The sequence below is a fragment of the Diadema setosum genome, chromosome 4 (genome assembly GCF_964275005.1).
Source record: "Diadema setosum chromosome 4, eeDiaSeto1, whole genome shotgun sequence".
NCBI lineage: Eukaryota > Metazoa > Echinodermata > Echinoidea > Diadematoida > Diadematidae > Diadema > Diadema setosum.
Window position 1 is genome coordinate 43942864 of NC_092688.1, and position 22169 is coordinate 43965032.

General features: G+C 39.4%; 1 protein-coding gene across 1 annotated transcript; it reads left to right on the plus strand.

Moving 5' to 3' along the window:
• Nucleotides 1-858: 858 nt before the first annotated feature.
• LOC140227920 (uncharacterized) lies at nt 859-19331 on the plus strand. Its single transcript, XM_072308302.1, has 8 exons — nt 859-945; nt 4477-4575; nt 5400-5455; nt 10933-10989; nt 12502-12622; nt 14007-14179; nt 17349-17398; nt 19184-19331. Exons 1-8 carry the CDS (start codon nt 909-911, stop codon nt 19329-19331), a joined length of 741 nt encoding a protein of 246 aa, XP_072164403.1. The 5' UTR covers nt 859-908.
• The last annotated feature ends 2838 nt before the right edge of the window (nt 19332-22169 follow it).

Consider the following 22169-nt stretch of genomic DNA (forward strand, 5'->3'; position numbering starts at 1 on the left):
GAGCTGATTCCAAATGTGTTGCAAAATGGTATAGAAATCACAAATCTGAGATCCTTGACAAACGGCATTGCAATCAGTTCCCACTTTTCAGTTTACTTGAATTATCACAGCGGTAAATAATTATGAAACTTATTTCTGTTGCTGGTCTACAGAGCTCGCAGATACTTCCAGCGTGGCTGAGCTGAATGCAGCAGACAGCTGTGTGTATCAGTAGGAATAAACATCATGACACATATCTATGTGTACAAATGTACAGTACAAAGCTGCGCTGGCGCTACTGCTGCAGCTGGCTGGAGTACACGCCATCCGGATATCCGTGCCGTGCCAGCGAACCCCGGCCCGCCCGACCGGTCGCCCTCTTCGCAGAGAGATTTGACGTGCCCTATGGTATGATCGTACAAGCGTAAAGCGCAGCGATCGAATGAGGGCGGTATACAAAGTCTGCAAGTTTGTTTACGAAGCAGTAGGCCTATTGACCGATTCTGTGACGCGCTATGTGTATTTTTGGCATGGGCAGCGCCATTACTGCGGTGTATCATCCGACCCCCCCTCCTCTCTCCCCACCCCTCTCACGCGCGCAGAATGAAAAACTGATGCATGGTTGTTTTAGCCAATGGGCATCTCGTACTGAGTGCGCGAATGCTTGCTTAGTGCGCGAACCTTTGTTACAGGTGCGCGATAAGCATGTTGCCCGTGGGGTGGGGGAGAGCAGGGGGGGGTCGGCTGAGACACCGCAATTTGAGCTCATGGCTGCGCCCAGTGCCATAAAATGTCTGCTGCCCTCAACGAACCCGAATCGGTCAATATGTGCGTATACAGTAGGGGATGTACAGTACAATACGTGCATATGAGCTAGAGAACATGTGAGTGTACATCATTATCATCCAAACGCGGCAGTTGGGTTAAAAATGACATCTGTTTTCTTGTACGTCCCAAACATTATTGGTGAGTATTCCGCGTGTTGATGTAATTCATAATTCATGTTTAGTGTTCCAGCCAGAAAGAGAATTACCAGTTTAGTACTGAGCTGGCTCGTCGCAGTTAAAAATGGACAAACTGTTATGTAGTAGAGTAGGCAAGTACAACTTACTACAAGCATGACAAGTTGAAGTAGGGCCTATACAAGTAAAATGTCCAAAGCCAAAACGACCAAGGGCAAAGCGGGGTGCTGGGGATGAGGGGCCTGGGCCTGGGCTGTGGGGGTGTTTCACGAAGTCCAACTTAATTTTAAGATTGACTAAAAATTTGGAAAGAGTTCAGATGGGCAAAATCGTGAAATAGGCCCCACCGCAGTGCGCGTGCACCCGTGCATCAACAAATGAAATAGCAAGCAAGGGTAGTTCGTAGGGATAGGGTTAGGTTTATGTAGAGTTAGGTACCCTGGTAGGGTTGTATTTATGGTTAAATTGGCCGTTAACCTTAACTAGGCCGGGGGGGGCCTCAGAGGCCCCCCTGGACGTTCCGCGCGATGTATCGCAATTGCAAAAAGCTATCGCCGCGACGTTTCATGACTTTTTTCTTTCGAGTCTCCCGCATCTTTTGACACCAAATTTGCGACGCCCGGGCGCGCGGTTCCGAAGTTACGCATAAATATGTACATGCATGTCAGACAAAAAATTACTCAAAAACAGTAATTCGTGTACAATTTCAATGCAAACTATGCTTACAGGCAAATTTCATAAAAGCATGATTATTTGGGTGTTTTATAGATTAAAATCAATGAATAACATATTTCCTTGTTCGGAGCGATGTCGTGGACAAATTTCATCGAAAAAACAATGAAAAACATAAAGTCGAAAAAACAAAGAAATACATCTTAAATTCCAAAAAAAAAATAAAATACTTACCCCGGTAAGAATTTTTTCTGATAACACAATTTTTTTCATTAGGACCTACATTTGCTAAGGACACTAAAAAGAATATCTACACAAAAAAAAAATGTGCCTGTTTTGAGCTTTATTTTGTGATTTATACCAAATAATCTGATTTTATGCGTCATCATGCATAAATTAGCATAATTTAGCATGAATGATGATATTTTGAAAAAATAACTTCATGGTATTTTAGATTACATCATAGGCAATGTGTGTGCCAATTTTCAATCGCGCGGTCGACGGCCGAGATCTGGAGGGGGGCCTCCCAGGTCCCCCCCCCCCCCCTATCAACTACCTACATAGCCCGGCCTAGTTAGGGTTAAATTAGTCGAGGGACATTGGGGAGTCCTTCCGAGAAGAAAGGGAGGACGAATGATGCTATGTTGTGGAAATCAAAATGAGTGTCACCAAAATGCTACAAGAACTTGATTGGACCACTGGAACAGCGCAGAGAAAATGACAGGCTCGTACAAAATACACAATAATCTTACTCCTCTTTCAGCACAGGACTATATTATCAAACAGGCTACTCAGTTGACGAGAGCCTCGCAACCACACTCCTATCGGGTACCATATTCGAGAACTGAATCGCATCGCCATTCGTTCTTCCCAAGAACTGTAAGGAACTGGAATTCCCTGTCGTCAGAAATTGTTTCAGCGCCATCTGTGGGATCATTTCAAAACTGTCTAACGGTTGATCACAGTGGCTAGTTATTTTCGTCAAATTTTCTATGTGCTTGTAAATATCTGTAAATAAATTGTATTCTAATGTAAATAGCACCAGTCTGCAAGAATCTTCAGTCTATTGAAGGAGGCAGACTTAATCAGAACAGGGAGGTGTTACAGAGATGGAGTGGCAACTCTTCGTGATTCATGCAAACACATGTTTGGGTTCAAGGCGTTACAATGGGATGTCTAGCATTCCATTACGCTTTGAAGTCATGCTCGGCACCGCTCTAGTTGCAAGACGAAGTTCGGGGACGAAAAACGCATTTCACCTTTCGTTGAATTACAAGCTTTATTTCACCGCAAAATTTTATATGAAATACTCGAATTGATTTAGAATAGTTTAGGAAAGAATTCAATATTATTAACATGTATTTCTAGTTTCTTCGTAATTCGCAAATCGAAAGGAAATGAAAATTAGGCCCTCTTAAAAACCTAATTTTTTCTATAATGCGCACATTTCCGCATGTTAATTTTTCTATCTTTTAATAAGGGATATTTTGATCTTTCAAATAAAGTACTCCATTAAAGCGTGTTCCAGGGTGTTTTTAAACTATTCGCTGTTAAAATTGTGAGTTTTACACTGCATTTTGATTCGCTGCTCCAATTCAAGGTACACAAATGATTCATTGTTGCCATCACATTGAAAGAGAGAGCGAATTGCAGTAGGAGCAAATATTTCTAGATGTGAGAGCGCTAGTCCCGATTATTGATGCTCTCTTTTGTCAAAGCACATGGGTAACACCTGTAGTTGAACGCATAACTTCTCGGCGGTGCCGAGCATGACTTCAAAGGAGAGCTTTAGTTGCCTCTCCTTCTCTAGCACCTCCCTGATCAGAAGAAGAAGAAGAAATCGGCCCCACCGCTGCATCAATTTCGCATAAACGCCGTTTGGTTGGGCCGCATTCATGAGTGATACTGTGGAAGGAAGCCCCACCTCCGTGCTTACCTACTGATGAATACCACACGGTGGAGCTGAATTCACAAGTATAAATAGGCGAGCTGCCGGAGTATTAGTACGGACACGCAGTGGTTGGGCCTATTTCACGAGTATGCCTCCTTATGCCCCCCCCCCCCCCACTAAATTATTATTTTTTTTTTTACTAATAATAAACTAAATAAAGGTTAGTATATGCCATTTATGGGAAGACTTCCTTTTGAGACATAACCCTGGAGTTTTAGCATATCCTTTAACTTATTTTGTTTATTTCTATAAAATTACTAACGTTAATATTAGTAACAAAAAAAAAAAATATAGTAATTTATATATTTTGTGCAAATTTAATGGGGGGGGGGGGGCGACATAAGGAACTCATTCCAAAAAGTTTGGTGTGCCGCTCGTTTCCCTGTTAGCCTAATCACCACGTACTTTGTCATTGTCATTAAATGTAAACTTGCAGAATAATTCCATTGTTATTATCTTGTATTTGATATATTGACTACTTCTCTAACTGTATTATAGTGTACGGACGTCTAATTTTTATCTGCCTGATAAGAATATTTAAAGATGATATAAAGTTTTGGTACCTCAAAAGTTTCCCTGAATTTCCTTGTCTTAGTTTGTGTTTCAGGTTAAAGTACCTTTCATATAACTAACACTGTGAGACTTACTCGCCCCAAAGTGCTCTCATGTCTTAGTAATCATGCAATATTGGTTTTGTACAATACATGTTTATTCTCGCGGTACTGCATCAAGTCAAACTAACGTCTCGTTCAAATTTTTCAGAGCCCGCTCTGCTCTGGTTACTCTAGATGGTGCATGTATAAACTCTAAAAGTCCCTTGTTTAGAACTTGCCACATATCAATAGAATTATTGGAAACAGTATTCAGATTCTAGAGATCTGATGGACGTTGCATTCTCGTTTGTCCACACAGGATATTTCCGACTGTTGCTTGTATTCAGTAGCTGCTTCTTCTACTCCAGTAATGCAATCCTCTTCATTACCCTCTATCTGTGCCAGACCATACTGGATGGTGAGTTACTGTATACGCCAAATATTTCGCGAGGTTTTTATTTTCACGAATTTTGTGAGTCAGCTACTATTTGCAAAATTGAAAACACGTGAAAATATTGACTCTTATGCCGATATGAATGTGACGTATGCGTTAACATTTCCCCGTTCAGTATAGGACTCCACAATCGCGAATTTAACCACTCGCGAAATTGTTGAGAAGTCCCGATTCGCAAAACTTTAGACTCATGAAATATATAGTGTATACATTACTTCTTATGTACCTGTTTTTATAGGAGCATAACTTGTGAAGGACATTATTAGAAATGGTGAGAGTTGCCAGGCATTGTGTATTTTAACAAAATAAATATGGTTGCAATTACATCCCAATGACAAACTGAATGATTTAGTGAAGGTCTGTGTTTATCTTCCTTATTTTTTTTAAGCAAGTGACTTCTATCTATTTATTATTTGTGACAAATTAGCAAGTGAAATAGTATTTAAGAGGTTGGAGTTATTGCTTACAATTTGTTATGAGTTATTCTGCAATAAAACTCATCCATTTTTTTGATAGATTTGGACAGCTTGCAGTATTCAAACTCACATTTGTCTGAAAACAGATGAATGAATGATACTATTTTGTTCAAAACTTTGTCATTATCAAGATGATTATGATGAACTTTACTAATGCATTCTACTTCTTCTTAGTATTATTATCATCATTATTATCATAATCATCAGTATCGTTATTATTGCCGTCATCATTGTCATCATAATCACCATTATTATCAGCAGAATGTTTTTATCAACTATTTTGTTCATATTTTGGGGGTTTCTTCCCAACAGGAGTGGATGGGGCGGTAGCAAGAAAACTGAAGCAAACATCTGCATTTGGTGCATGGGTAAGTTCATCTGGATTAGCTCTAGTAGGGATACTCAAAGCCTCTGTGCGTGTCCTTGGCTACTAAAACTCATTTTCTGTCTGTCAGGAAATGTGAATGGGGCTCCTCCTGTTCAACCCGTTGAGGATGAGGTGATTTTGTTATTTAACACATATTTCCCGTAGACACCAGCCCAAGTAAACTCAGGACGAGTATTGACCTTTTGCCAGCTGGTTAATTATGCTATTCCAGCATTCCTCATTCCTGAAATAAGTTTTCCTGTAACTATAATCTGAATCTTTGTCATTAAGATAGAGGGATGTGCTCAAAATGTCCAGGATTGGATTCTAATTATTTGCTTAAAGGGGATGGCTAGTAACTGATCAGTGGGAATCAGTGGGAATGCTTGGGGATGATTGTTCCAATCCTTGTTGGATTCATTTAAGAGTACATTATATATCTATTGTTGTGTGAAAATTATTTGCTTCAGAATGGTCTGATATTCAAGTAATGTGCTGTTTAATTGCCCCATCACTGCACATTACTTGAATATGAGACCATTCTGAAGCAAATAATTTTCACACAACAATAGATACATAATATACTCTTAAATGAATCCCACAAGGATTGGAACAATCATCCCCCAGCATTACCCAGCATTCCCACTGATCAGTTACTAGCCATCTCCTTTAAGATTTGACCGACAGGCGTATACATTGTACAGGGCTGCACACTGGCGCCGGTCCGACGGTCAAAGACCGGTAAAAGTCACTGTCGGACCGGTAACTTTTCAGGAAATCCACAAGTTACCGGTCCGACATGACCAGTAAAAAAAAAAACAAACAAACATTGGTGGGTCAGTAGAAAGAAAAAGAGCAGCCCCGATCAGGGAGAAACAGAATGCAAGATATCGCACTGTTCAACAAGTTTTACGCAAGTTTTCGTTTATGTCTACCGGTGCAATTTGTACAGTAAACGGGATTAGTTTTGAGCACTACTAGCAGTCGACCAGTTATCGGAGTCGCGCTAGCTTGCGCATTTGGCGCTGCTCACGCACTGCATGCAATGCAATACATGCAAAGCATACCATGTATACAGTGTAACTGCTTTTCGATTGCTTGCGATCGGCGGTCATGCCAGACAAGAAGCATTGATACAAGCGCACGCATTTCTGGGTCATTTTACTCATGATTTTTAACGCAAGATCGATCCGATCCCGGCTTCGCTGCAGCGTGGCAGTTATGTTAGAACTAATATACTAGTGTCGATTTTTAGAAAAAGTAAAAACACATTCGATATTCAGCGATACAGTAAATGGATCTGATTGCGTTTATTTTCATTTTACACAGTCATTTCACAAATGAATATTTTCATTCGCTCAGAATGGTCTCATAATGAAGATAGGCGCAAAAAAAAGGATCACAAAATCGGCCCTTCTGTGAACTTTTTAAGAACGCATGCACAAAAAGTGAAGAGATTATACTAGGGAGAAAAAAAAATTATGAAATCATGGCAGTCCCGCTTACATATTTGAGGTAGAAATCGTCCCAAAAGGGATCATGAATTCGACCGGCCGCGTCGTATCTTTCAAAAGCTTATGATGTACGAAATGCGAAGAGATTATAGAGGAGAAAAAAAAAATAAATAAAGGAAACAGTTTGGTGAGTGCATCATAAAAGATTACAGCCGAATAACAATTCATGAAATCAACGCAATCCCGTTGAAATTTGAGGAAATAGGCGCAAAAAGGATCTTGAATTCAGTCCTGCATGCCGTGTTGTTCATCAAAAACGCATGCACCAATGCGACGAGATTGTCGGGAGAAAAATAAAAAACACATTTTTACCCTTCTGGTGCGTGCTTTACAAAAGATTACACCCGAAGTAATTCATGAAATCGCCACAATCCCGCTGATATTTGCAGGTAGAAATAGGCGCAAAAAGGATCGTGAATGTGAACGCATGTACGAAATGGGAAAAGATTAGCGGGAGAAAAATAAAGGACACATTTTCACCCCTTTTGGCGATTGCATCATATAGATTACAGCCGAATAGTAATTCATGAAAATTTGGCAATCCCGTTGGAATTTGAGTAAACAATAATAGGCGCAAAAAGAATATCGAATTCGGCCCTGCATGCAATGTATAATTTTGAAAACGCATGCACAAATGCGAAGAAATTATCGGGAGAAAAATAAAGAACGTATTTTCAACCCTTCTGGTGAATGTATCTCAAAAGATAACAGCCGAAATAATTAATGACATATCGCAATCCCGCTGATATTTGATGTAGAAATAGGCGCTAAAAGGATCGTGAATTCGGCCGTGACGTATAGGTATGTACGCAATGCGAAGTGATTATTGGGTGAAAAATACAGGACACATTTTCAACCCCTTTTGGCCCGTGCATGATAAAGATTAGAGCCGAATAATAATTCATAAAATCATCGCGATCCCGTTGAAGTTTGAGGAAACGATAGGCGCAAAAGAATCATGATTTTTGGCCGTGTCATGTATCTTTTAAGAACGCATTTACGAAATGCGAAGAGTTTATCGGGGAAAAATAAAGGACACATTTTCAACCCATTTTGGCGCGTGTATCATAAAAGATTGCATCCGAAGTTATACATGTAATCATCGCAATCCCGCTGATATTTGAGGTAGAAATAGGCGCAAAAAGGATTGTGAATTCGGCCGTGTCGTATACCTTTCAAGAACGCATGTACGGAATGCGAAGAGATTATGGGGAGAAAAATAATGAACGCATTTTCAACCATTCTAGTTGGTGCACGCATCACAAAAGATTACATATGAAGTTATTCATTAAATTGCCACAATTCGGTTAATATTCAATGTAGAAGTAGGCGATAAAAGGATCGTGAATTCGGCCGTGTCGTATACGCAAGTACGAAATGCGAAGAGATTATTGGGAGAAAAAAAAAGAACACATTTTCAATCCCTTTTGGCCCGTGCATCATAAAGATTACAGCCGAATACTAATTCATGAAATCATCGCAATCCCGTCGAAGTTTGAGGAAACAATAGGCGCAAAAAGAATCATGATTTTTGGCCGTGTCGTATATCTTTTAAGAACGCATTTACGAAATGCGAAGAGTTTATCCGGGAAAAATAAAGGACACATTTTCAACCCATTTTGGCGCGTTATCATAAAAGATTACAGCCGAAGTTATTCAAAAAATCATCGCAATCCCGCTGATATTTGAGGTAGAAATAGGCGCAAAAAGGATCGTGAATTCCGCCGTGTCGTATACCTTTCAAGAACGCATGTACGGAATGCGAAGAGATTATGGGGAGAAAAATAAAGATCGCATTTTCAACCATTCTAGCCGGTGCGTGCATCACAAAAAGTTACATCCGAAGTAATTCATGAAATCGCCACAATTCCGCTGATATTTGAGGTAGAAATAGGCGCAAAAAGTATCATGAATTCGGCTGTGTGGAACATCTTTAAGAACGCACTTACGAAATTCGAAGAGTTTATCGGGAAAAAGTAAAGGACACATTTTCAACCCATTTTGGGGCGTGCATCATAAAAGATTACAGCCGAAGTAATTTATGAAATCGTCACAATCCCGCTGATTATTTGAGGTAGAAATAGGCGCAAAAAGTATCATGAATTCGGCCATGTGGTGCATCAAAGAACGCACTTACGAAATTCGAAGAGTTTATCGGGAAAAAATAAAGGACACATTTTCAACCTCTTTTGGCGCTTGCATCAGAAAATATTACAGCCGAAGTAATTTATCGTCACAATCCCGCTAATATTTGAGGTGGAAATAGGCGCAAAAAGTATCATGAATTCGGCAATGTGGTGCATCTTTTTAAGAACGCACTTACGAAATTCGAAGAGTTTATCGAGAAAAAATAAAGAACACATCTTCAACCCATTTTGGCGCGTTATCATAAAAGATTACAGCCGAAGTTATTTATGAAATCGTCACAATCCCGCTGATTATATGAGGTAGAAATAGGCGCAAAAAGTATCATGAATTCGGCCATGTGGTGCATCTTTTTAAGAACGCACTTACGAAATTCGAAGAGTTTATCGGGAAAAAATTGAAGGACACATTTTCAACCTCTTTTGGCGCTTGCATCAGAAAATATTACAGCCGAAGTAATTTATGAAATCGTCACAATCCCGCTAATATTTGAGGTGGAAATAAGCGCAAAAAGTATCATGAATTCGGCCATGTGGTGCATCTTTTTTAGAACGCACTTACGCCGTGAATTCGAAGAGTTTATCGGGAAAAAAGTAAAGGACACATCTTCAACCCATTTTGGCCAGTTATCATAAAAGATTACAGCCGAAATAATTTATGAAATCGTCACAATCCCGCTGATTATTTGAGGTAGAAATAGGCGCAAAAAGTATCATGAATTCGGCCACGTGGTGCATCTTTTTAAGAACGCACTTACGAAATTCGAAGAGTTTATCGGGAAAAAATAGAGGACACATTTTCAACCTCTTTTGGCGCTTGCATCAGAAAATATTACAGCCGAAGTAATTTATGAAATCGTCACAATCCCGCTAATATTTGAGGTGGAAATAGGCGCAAAAAGTATCATGAATTCGGCCATGTGGTGCATCTTTTTAAGAACGCACTTACGAAATTCGAAGAGTTTATCGGGAAAAAATGAAGGACACATTTTCAACCCATTTTGGCGCGTTATCATAAAAGATTACAGCCGAAGTAATTTATGAAATCGTCACAATCCCGCTAATACTTGAGGTGGAAATGGGCGCAAAAAGGATTGCAAATTCGGCCCTGCATGTCGTGTGCCTTTCAAGAACGCATGCACAAATGCGAATAGATTATCGGGCGAAAAATAAAGAACTCCTTGGAGCGCGTACATCAGAAAATTTCACAGCTAAAATAATTCATTAAATCGTCGCAATCCAACTGACCACCAAGAGCAGGTTACGCAGCAAGTTCGTGCGCCGATGTTTAGAAAAAGTCACAAACGCATTTGATACAATCTAATTTTGTTCATTATCATTTTACACTGTAATTCACAAACAAACATTCTAGTTTTTCCTATCTTTTTTTTTTTCTTGTGCAATAGATAATGCAAGTTAAAAAAAAATATTAATCTGTAAAATGTACCGTGGGTGGGGGGGGGGGGGGGTACGTCCATAAAAAACAAGAAAATAAGTTTATTTTTTAGGTTGTCGTTGTTGACCGGTAAATTTTCTGTTCAGACCGGTAAAAAATGTTAAAACGGGGCATTTACCGGTCCGACAGAGACAGGTTGGACCGGCAGAAAAAATGGGTTAGTGTGCAGCCCTGCATTGTACATGTTGGACTTTCACTCGGATGTTTTTAAATATAAGGCACCCTCTTCACAACAAAGCAACTTCAAGCCTCACTGTCAAGATGCACCTTCCGATTTGATGTCATACGTGGTTATTGTTGCTGCTCTCAGTAGCAATTTGTGCAGTCTGTACAACATTATCTGTCCCTGTGCATCTGTTTTCAGTTTGATGTGGTCATTGACAATCTGGGCAGGGGTATGTTGTGGTGTCGATTATACCAGGTAAGTCTTTGAATAGCGTTTTCCACAAACAAAAACAAAAAAATAATTTTACAGTCTTTTTCAGTGTAATTCTCTGTTTAACCCAAAACCGAATTTTTATAATTTGATTGATGTCATGCACCCCACCCCCAAAAAAGGGAAACAATGAGAAAATTTAACTTTTGAACATTGTATTTCCATGAAGCAAATTTCCTTTTTAACTAAATAAGAAAGAAATTCCAATCTGTGGAAAGTAAAAAAAAGTTGATAAAGTAGGGAAAATATGTGACTATTGAAATAACAAATTTACAAAATAATGTAGATCTGGTATTTATGTAAAGTAATCTGAGGAACGAAAAATATTGTTCCCATCAGTTTTTGCATCATATCAGAAGCCCCCATCCCCCACCCCACCCAAAAAAATAAAAAAGAGAATATGAATGTTTTCCAATGTGAATAAAGAAAAGAGTTTAAAGGGAAGGTAAACCCAAAGAGAAATGTGGATTGAGTGAAAGCATTAGTAGAACACATCAGTGAAAGTTTGAGACAAATCAGACAATAGATGCAAAAGTTATGAATTTTTAAAGTTTTGGTGTTGGAACCGCTGGATGAGGAGACTACTAGAGGATATGACGTATGAGTGGACAACAATACAAAGAAAATATAAAGGATATTCAACAATAATTCACTTTTCTAGAATTATGAAAGAGCAGTGGACCAACCGCTTTCAGAAAGCAGGGGGAATAATTGCTACCCTTAACATATGTCAATATCAAGTTGATGGAATTTGTAATTTTCATGAAAAATGGATTTTTGTAGTATTTTCTTTATATTTTCTTGATATTGTAGTCCACTCATAGGTCATAACCTCTAGTAGTCTCCTCATCCAGCGGTTCCAACACCAAAACTTTAAAAATTCATAACTTTTGCATCGATTGTCCGATTTTCTTCAAACTTCCACTGATGTGTTCTACTAATGTTGCTGCTTTCACTCAATCCACATTGTTCTTGGGGTTTATCTTCCCTTTAAATTGTCAGGTAGTTTCAAGAGTACAGTGAACTCCCATTATAACAACGTTATAACGTTAAATATAACGTTAAATCGAAATTGCATATATTTAACCGAACCAATAAAGTCCTTGGGAGTATGGACCCTATTTTATGAAGAGTTATAATTGAAATATAGTTGATTCTTATCATAAGTCTATGGCAGTGTGTGTGATAAGGGAATTTACAATCAATTTTTATCATTTAATAAAATGGGACCCAGGACCGGCAGTTTTCGTTCGTTATATCGAAATTTTGTCATAACTGAACAGATTAAACAATAAAAAACGTAGAGCAGATAATGTTAGAGCCTGATTTTTTACTTCGTTGTAATCAGAATTTTGTTACAACTGTGTTCATTATAGCAGGAGTGCACTGTAGCACAGCATACCATGTGTCTGTAATGTAACTGTATGTGTTACCATACTCTTTGAGATCGTATGCTAATGTGCTTGTCTCATATTTATCGGAATCTGTGTGGACCAGTGGGGCTACTTCTTCGCTGCACTGGAGTGGCTTGTATTTGTCTGCACGCACAATCTGGGTTCTCAGTGGAAGTCATCCACAGTCCAGGCGCCATGGTTCGTCCAGAAAGTCATGGAAAAAAGTAAGGAGCCCTCTATTATTCAAAGTTGTATTGCTACTGTGCTGGTCATCACCTCTCTCATAATATGCACTTACCAGTATGAAGTGTTGCATATTCTCAAATCTTCTTCCAAATGCAGGGAGATGGTTTAGCTCATCCGTAAATATTGTCCCTTAATTCATTTGGGCCTTTGTTTTTCTGTTTTTCTTCTAGCTACTTATCAATGTCAAAACAAAAGTATTTATTCTGATTTTTTAGATGCAAATATTTTATTAAAGTTTGAAGCCAAAGTGACATCATTCACTGTCAAATTTGATGTGCTTTTTCTTTTTTTCTGTACAATCCTGATTCTCTCAAACCAAGTCTATTTACATCTGGACAAAAAAAAGAAGAAAATCAGCTGTCTTGATTTGCTCCTATCAAGGTCTTATTCTTTTTTTTTTGCTTATCTTTTCAAGACTTGACACTAATGGAAACATGAGTCTCTTAAACACAAAATATTTGTACAGTCATTTTGTGTCACCGAAGATCTTCATCTTCTTTCTGTGATAAGACGCAAAATAAAATGTTGTCTTTTAAATACAAAAGTAGTAGAGGTATTGTATGTATTACAGTGTTATGTAATAGCAAATCTCTCCTACAGAATCGAACTATATGCTGAAATTACTTGATTTATTCCATTCTATTCAGCCATATTGTCTTCTGACCAGTTTTTTTGAAGACCCATTACTTGTGTCAAACTTCAAGATCCACAACTTTGATTAGATCCAAATACTAGAAAAGCTTTCAGAGAGCGCAGACCGCTGCCAAGCTGCTCATTTCCACCCATACACGCATGCTGAAAATCACCCAATTTCCCAATATAGAAGCCTTTTGTTTACATCATCAGCATCCAGCTGTGCAGTACCTCTTCTGAACAGAGCACGCACTGTTGTGCACGTATGCAAACCTCAAATATGAGCAGCTTGAACTCCCCAAGTTCATTGACCCTATCTGCCAAAAGATAAAAAAATCCTTCAAAAATTCATATGAATCCCGGGATCTCAGCCAAACGTTAATACATTGTAATCTGTTCCTTGCCTCATTATCAACTTTTCCTGCAAGTTTCATTCAAATTTGTTCACACCTTTTTTTTAGTTATTTTGCAAACAGGCAAACAAATGAACAAATGCTGATGGAAACATAACATCCTCCCTCGGCGGATGTAATAAACCGTACATTCATATTTGTATCCCTTTCCCTGAACGTTAATCCAATGCTCTTATTCTACATGTGCAGTCTAATTTTGCCCAATAACTCCTTGCTTTGATGTGAGGTGAGTTGAAAATTCAATCACATGGGTTAAGACCATATTAAACAATAGTTTTCCCTATAGAACATCTCACATTTTATATTTATGTTGCAGATTTTAAGACATTACCAGAGACGTTTGCAATCCTTGGTCTGTTTGTGCTGCCCCTCTGGCTCTACGCTCACTACACAGGAGTTCTCGGGAAAACCCTCCATGTGCCACTGGTTGTACAGTATGCGGGGATAGGCTTCTTGAGTGCTGGGAGGGCACTGTGCTTCTCAGTTGAGGTGGGTTTATTTTATTTGCAGATTTGAAGATGGGAGATGGTGAAGGAGAAAACTTAGGTGAACATGTTCACTCAAGGATAGATCTGTCAATAGAGCAGCTTTTGCTGCTTTAAAGGGGAAATCAAGTCCAAATGTAAGTTAGTCTGATAAGAAAAAGTAAAATATTATGAGTTCAACTTTATAATTTTGATCAAAATCGGGTGAAAAATAAGCAAGTTATGACATTTTTAAGTTTTAGCTGATTTTTCAGGAAACAGCTCTTGAATGGTCAATATGAATATATGCAAATGGAAAAGTGAGCATGTCATCCCCTCACAACTTACCATATAGTTTGTACATAAAATTTTGAAGTTTCCAGTTTTTCATTAAAACGCAGTTGTGTCCGAGGCTCAAATCCTGGTATATCTCACTGCTTACTATTCTGAAATTGAATATTCAACCAGGAACAACATCACGTTCCAGACTTCAATGACAGACACATTGAATATTTTGCCTTTTTTTTTTTGTACACGATCAATGGAAAAATTGTAAGGTTATGACTTGGTTAGCTCACTCATTTGCTTATTCATATCCACTGTACAACAACTGTTTTGCAGAAATTAGCAAAACTTCAAAATGTCATAACTTCCTTATTTTTCATCTGATTTCAGTCAAACTTTTACCGTTGAACTTGTAAGATTTTACTCTTTTTTTTTATCATACCAACTTGTATTTGTACTGGATTTCCCCTTTAAAGACCTATTGGTATTAGGATACATGGAGTGGGAAGGCTGCCTGGCTTAGATATATTTGAGAAACCTTGTAATGAATTATGTATTGCTTTATCACTGATCTCTGTGTTAGTACTCACATAGCCAAAGCTCAAATTCAGTTCATTGTTCCCACTGAGCATACGATTTGATGCACACTATTCTCTGACCGGTGCTGTTCCTGATTTTGGAAGGTACCTTCATGGGCAGCAAATGAATCTGGCCACCCATGAATCCCATACTAATGGGTTTTTAGATTGCATTTAGTCTTTTTGTTATCCCATGCTAATGGGGCGTTAGATTGCATTTAGCCTTCTTTTTATGCCTCCGCCACGAAGTGGTGCCGGAGGCATTATGTTTTCAGGTTGTCCGTCCGTCCGTCCATCCGTCCGTCCGTCCTTCCGTCCGTCCGTCCGTCCTTCCGTCCGTCCGTAATGAATTTTGTGGACAAGGTAACTATCGAAACTTGTTGAGGTATCCTAATGAAACTTGGCATGTATGTGTATTAGGGGGTGAAGTTGTGCCTATCAACTTTTGGGTGCACATGCTCAAGGTCAAAGGTCAAAAGGTCAAGGTCAAATACATAGAATTTCACTATTTCCACCATATCTATTGAATGCCTGAAGATATTTTCTTGAAACTTAGTGTATACATGTATTACTCAATTAAGATTCTCTGGTGAAAGTTTGGGTCATGAGATCAAAGGTCAAAAGGTCAGGGTCAAATACATAAAATTTCACTATTTCCACCATATCTATTGAATGCCTGAAGAGATTTTCTTGAAACTTAGTGTATACATGTATTACCCAATTACGATTCTCTGGTGAAAGTTTGGGTCATGAGGTCAAAGGTCAAAGGTCAAAAGGTCAAGTAAAAAACTTTTTTTCTGTGTACCTTGGAAAATTGTTCAAGGTATCTTCATGGAACATAGTATATACATGTACTGACTGGAAGTGAATGTAGGGTTCATGGGGTCAAAGGTCAGGGGTCAAAGGTCAAGTGCAAGACTTCACAATTTTACTATTACCCTCATATTTATGCGATGCCAGCAGGGTTATTTTTTTACATTTGGTGTATGCGTGTGTAACCTAATAGAAATTCTCTGGAAGGTTTTTTTCTTTTCTTTTTTTGCCTCAAAGGTCAAAAGGTCAAAGATCAAGTGAAAGTGCTGAACTAACTTTTTCCTCCATATCTCGGAAATGGCTCAAGTTACCTTGAAACTTTGAGTACATATTATGCATGTTCTACCTGAAAGTAATTATCTTATGAATTTTAGGGTCAAGGGCCAGATAAAAATGCTAACAATTTACTATTCAATTCAGAAATTGCACTTTTTCTCCACACCTGTACCTTGAAAATTACTCAATGCCTAAATGTATGAATGGGTCAAAGTCAAGTTAAAGTCCTTAAATCCCTAGATACATGCTCTCCTATTCATCTAATTAAACCTAGGTCAAGGAAGGTGAACATTCAACACATTTGTGACAAACTTGTCATTTCAATATTTTGCCAATTTTGTGAAAATATAATCACACAGTGTCCACATGTACTATCTAGACCTATTGGGAAAATCATGCATTATGGCGGAGGCATACCAGTCGCCAAAGCGACATTTCCAGTTCATGTTGATTTCCAGGGTCCTGTTTTATGAAGAGTTATAATTGATTATAATATTAGATGATTTCTGTGGCAAGTCTATGGTAGCCTGCGTGGTAAAGAGATTTATAATCGATATATCTTATGATAAAACGGGGCCCAGAAGGGTGACATAGCTTGCTGCAGGGAGTTCCGACTACCTGTTGTAAAGATGCTAGACAGGGGTTCCTATCTGTATGCATTCCACATTTTCAAAACTTTGTGGTTAATATGTGAATGACAGTAAAGTCAAAGCTGTGATTATTTGACTGAAACATTTGGATTTAAAACTTTGAAGCAGTTGTACCCTCCCATTCTATAAAAATCTTACATGGTATGTATGTAAGAAAGCATTTTTTTCCTTTTTTTAGCGTGATGTAATGAATACCTAGTGTTGTTATCTACTCCCATGATGGTTTTGTGGAGTATGAAAGTTGTGAAAATGTTCATACCACGAAGTACTGTATACGCCAAATATTTCGCAAAGTTTTTATTTTCGCGAATTTCGTGAGTCAGGTGCTATTCGCGAAATTAAAAACATGCGAAAATATTGACTCTGATCCTGATATGAAAGTGATGTACGTATACACATTTCTCCGTTCTGGACAGGATTCAACGATCGCGAATTCAACCACTTGCAAAATCGTCGAGAAGTCTCGATTCGCGAAAATTTAGACTCGCGAAACATATGGTGTATAAAGTATTTCCCTTTCAGAGTATCTCTATCACTTGGTGTTTGGTTTTATGCATTGTTATTGATGCCATGGTTTCTTTCTTTGTGGCAGGTTTTCTTCATCTACGCCCACATCATGTGTCTGGTCAAAGAGAATGAGAAGTAAATAGAGCAGTGCAAAGCCATAGTGTGTTTGTGCATCGGAGCAGCGGTCAGTCAAATGGTCAGTGGACTTTGGGATGGCAGCCGTCAGCGCAGTACTAGTATGAATCTTTCTCCGGTTTGCCAGCCATGGTTTGCGGAGATATCTCTTGACCATTTTGGGGACTCTCTTCTTCTGGTGCAGTGATTTGACCGCATGATTTAATGAATTAATCTGAGAAAGCTGGGATGCCTTTCAAATGTGTTCCACAGTGATGAACCAAAGGAATAAAGTATACCAAAGATAACACTCCTAATGGAAGATGTAAGTAAAATTACAGACCTGAATTTGACAGATCATTTTTATCAGGCATTGTAGAGAGGCTGTGCTTGGTACAATTATATCTCAATACTTACGATATGCATACTCAATGGGGAACAATATAAGATTATTCCTTCGCAAAGAAATGTTTTCAACAATGCATAGGTTGTTAAATTGATGTCATAAATTGATGTCATGAAATTACAGTATACATCCAGGCTGAGGCTTTACTTTGATTTGCTAGTGTAAGGGATGCTGTATAGATGTGCACTGGAGTTACGATTTAATTGTCACTGATAATGCAACTCAGGACATTGATTGATATACATCGGTCTGTCATTGTGAAAAGATATACTGTATACACTGTACATTTTGCAATCATAATATTGTAAATGAACCAAGCCGCAGGCGGCAGCAATCTCTGTCCACTCTTCATTGAAACCACCTAACACCAGTCACACCCCATGGAAGACATCAGAAGACTTTAGAGAATAAAAATGCTCACATGAAATGAAATGTAGGTGTGCAAATGAATAGGAAAAGTTTCCTTCTTGAGAACCTGTGATGCCTCTCGCCACTTCGATGTTGCCAAGACCATTTACTTGGGGTGCACGTCCACCCCATGTGGAAGGTAGCACAGTTCTCCTCCTCTCTCTACTCGGAACATCCAAAACTTTCCCGCGTCATCCGCACGTGCATGATCCTATATACATTATCTGCAAGTGGTAACTTTGGAAGGTGGATACACAAGCACGAGGGCAAGGTTCAGGACTTTCATCCTGGACAAATTTTATCCACATTTACTTAGAGATGATGAGTTTTCTTCAAAGAGGTTTTTGTTGTTTTTTTTCCCCCAAAAAAATCCTCACAAATTTTCCATGGCGCAATTAGCGAATTACAGCATGTAGTCCAAAATAACTTTGTAGCGCAGCTGTTTAGGGTTCAAACTGTCAAGATTTCTTGAACTAATTTCATGTCAGCTTTGTTGCTAGAGGGGTGATGCTTTACCGATGCCTTCACCAGCGTGGCTTGGAATGTATGATTAGACAGCGCAAACTCTTTACCCTGCTTGATGTCGATATCTCTTGATGATAAGAAAGGATGTTTAAGAGCAAATCTCATGCTTTGCATTGTCTTCGTCGAGAAGTCTGTGTCTTTCTTACTTTTGAGCGCTAGCATAAAATCGCGATAACAGTTTTTCCAATTCAGTGTTGTCAAGATCTGCATCATTAACACGGACAATGGTGCACTTATTTGTTAAAAATTGCTGTCCCATACTTGATATGTTTCTTTGTATCAAGTTGTCTCAGATGAAACAAGTTGTTATTGTTAAGGGGGTATCTCATCGGGCTTGAGACTAGTTCGCGACTCCAGATTTTGCTAGTTGCAGAAACGTCTCTGCGATATCTCCGAGATGTCTCCTGATAATTACAGAGTCTCGGATTAGTTGCAAGAAATTTAAACATGTTTGATTTTTCGTGAAGTCTCCACGACGTCTCCGAGACGTCTCCATCAGTTGCGGAGACGTTGCGGAGACTAATCATATCTGCGACTGCTGAGACGTTTCCGCGATGTCTCCGAGACATCTCAGAGATGTCGCTGAGACCTGCTGGAGACCAGAAAAACTGGTGAGAGGTCGCGGAGACGTCTCGCGACTCCATTTGACGCTGTTTGACCTACTTTAGAAACCACGTGACCCATCTGTGTGCTCACATCCTGCCTAGGTCAGGTCAGGTGATCCTGCAACGGCTCCCTCATATTTGAAATTTTTTGACACCTGCCATAACTCGTCTCAGAGACGTCTCCTTGGTGAGACCGCAAAACATTTTTATGCCTCCGCCAACGAAGTGGCCGGAGGCATTATGTTTTTGGGTCGTCCGTCCGTCCGTCCGTCCATACGTCCGTCCGTCCCATTTTGTTTTTGTCAATATCTCAAGAACCGTGTGGTGGTTTTACATCAAACTTGGTATGAGGGTATATCCTTGAGGGATAATACTTTGTGTGGATTTTAGGGTCACGGGGTCAAAGGTCAAAGGTCACAGGTTATTTTTTGAAAAAAAGGCTGAAATTTCATGTTTTTCTCCATATCTCGCAAATGGTTCAAGGTATCTTCATGGAACTTAGTATATATGCATGTACCGATGGGCAGTGATTATCTAGGGGAGTTGGGGGTCATGGGTCAAAGGTCAAGGGGTCAAAGGTCAAGGTCAACTCCTCAAAATATCACTGCTTTCCTTATATTTATGCAATGCCTGAAGGAATTTTTTTTTACTTGATGTATGCATGTATAACCCAATATGTATTCTGTGGGAAGTTTCTTGCCAAAAGGTCAAAGGTCGAAAGGTCAAAGGTCAAGGGAAAGTGCTAAATTGCACTTTTTCCTCCATATCTCAAAAGTAACTCAAGGTATCATCATGAAACTTACATATTTATGCATGTTCTACCTAACAGTGATTCTCTTTGGAACTGTGTGGTCAAAGGTCAAAGGCCAGGTTTAGATAATACTATTTTACCATTTGATACTGAAATTGTACTTTTTCTCAATACCTTGAAAATTACTCAATGCATAAACTTATAAAAGGGTCAAAAGTCAAGTAAAAATCATCAGTTCCCCCAAATACCTGCACTCTGACGTTTTAATCATTCATCCAATTAAACCTAGTTCTAGGAAAGTGAACATTCAGCACATCTGTGGCAAACCTGTCATTTTAATATTTTGCCAATTGTGTGAAACTTTCATTACGCATTGTCAAGACATTGTACTATAGTCCTATTAGGAGAACCATGCATTATGGCGGAGGCATACACCAGTCGCCGTAGCGACATTTCTAGTTATGTTGGAGACGTCTCCACAACTGTTGCGACTGATAAGATGGAGACATTGCGGAGACGTCTTCGTTGGTGAGATACTAGCTTTATAGATCTTGTGGCAAACTGTCTGCTATTTTCTCCACACTTCCTGCAACGGCCCTCTCTATATCTGTAGTTGTCATTGGCACAGATCCTTTCAAAGAACTTTAAATTTGTGGCCACAGCTGATTCATCCCCAAAAGATCCATGAAGTGCTATGACATGATGAGAACAGCACCTCAAAGACTAATTTTTCATCACTTGTCTAGTAGGTTGTAGAGCTGCTGTCAAGAACCTTTACAGGGTTGGCGATGAGGGCTGCGTCCAAACTGAGCAGACCTATGGACTTGCATAGTTGGCCACGCTGCTGGTCACTTTTCGGCCACTCCTAGTCATGCTGTCTGTACACTCCCTGCAATGGCCCTCTCTATATCTGTATTTGTCATTGGCACAGATCATTTGATGAACTTTAAATTTGTGGCCACAGCTGATTGAGGGCATGAGCGCTATAACATGATAAGAATGGCTCTGGTCAGATGAGCTCTCTACGCTTCGCACTCAGCTCTAAGTTAGCAGCTCCGGTCAGGGCAATGGCGTCGAGGATGAGTTTCGATGCTCGGGAAGAGTTGGTCGTATTTTGTGTGAGCAGTTCGTCAGCTGTTCTCACAAGAGGTGTGGTTGCCATTAGGAAAAGGGATTGCACCTTCTGTAGTTTGGAATCAATGACGCATGCTTCAGTCTTGAGCACATGCCACACCTCTGGATTTACTCTGAATGCTGAGATGGCAGGATTGCATTTATGCACTCTCATTGCAGCAGTCATCTTACAGTGAGTGCTCTTCAAAGCCTCATATGTGTTCAGACAGTATTTTTAGTCAGGACACTGCTCTCTCATTTCAGTAGCCATCTTACAGTGATTGCTCTTCAAAGCCTCATATGTGTCTAGCCACCAAACTCCCTTATCAAACGAGATTTGCAAGTGGGCACAAAAGCTTGCAACGTTCTCATCTTCTCCCTGTTTTGAATCATATAGTTTCTGAAGGAGGACAGCGCCAGATTCTACAGTTACGTAAAGTCCCTCTAATTTTGCTATAATTTCATCCACCGAGGCATTCGGTCCCATGTGGAGGACGATTTGACCTGCTTCACACCACGTAATGATTTCCTCACAATTAATCCCAAGAAAATATTGTCCTGGTCTTTCTGGAGGCACTCAACCTGGTACCTCCACATTTCAAATGTGACGTCCGATCCTCCCTCTTATGTACTTATCTATTCAGATGGAGACTAACTCGAGAGAGAGACTCAGGCAGACATGTCTTGTTCCATTCCGGTCTGAGATGCCAATCTGTTTATTCTCGGCCAGCATGGCTGTTTATATAACATGTCGAGTATATCGTATTTACAGTCATGGGATGAAGAGGGTGGGTGGCAGAGGAAATGAGATGAACAGGTGGTGGTGTTTATGTGAGGTAATGAAGCATGGTGGTTGCTGGAGAAAGGAGTGTCAGGTTGACTGTGAGAAAGACAGGATAGAGTGACCAAAGCAGTGATGGTGAAATGAGAACATGTGATGGTACAATTCAGCTTCTTTGGCATAATACATTTATATACATGTGC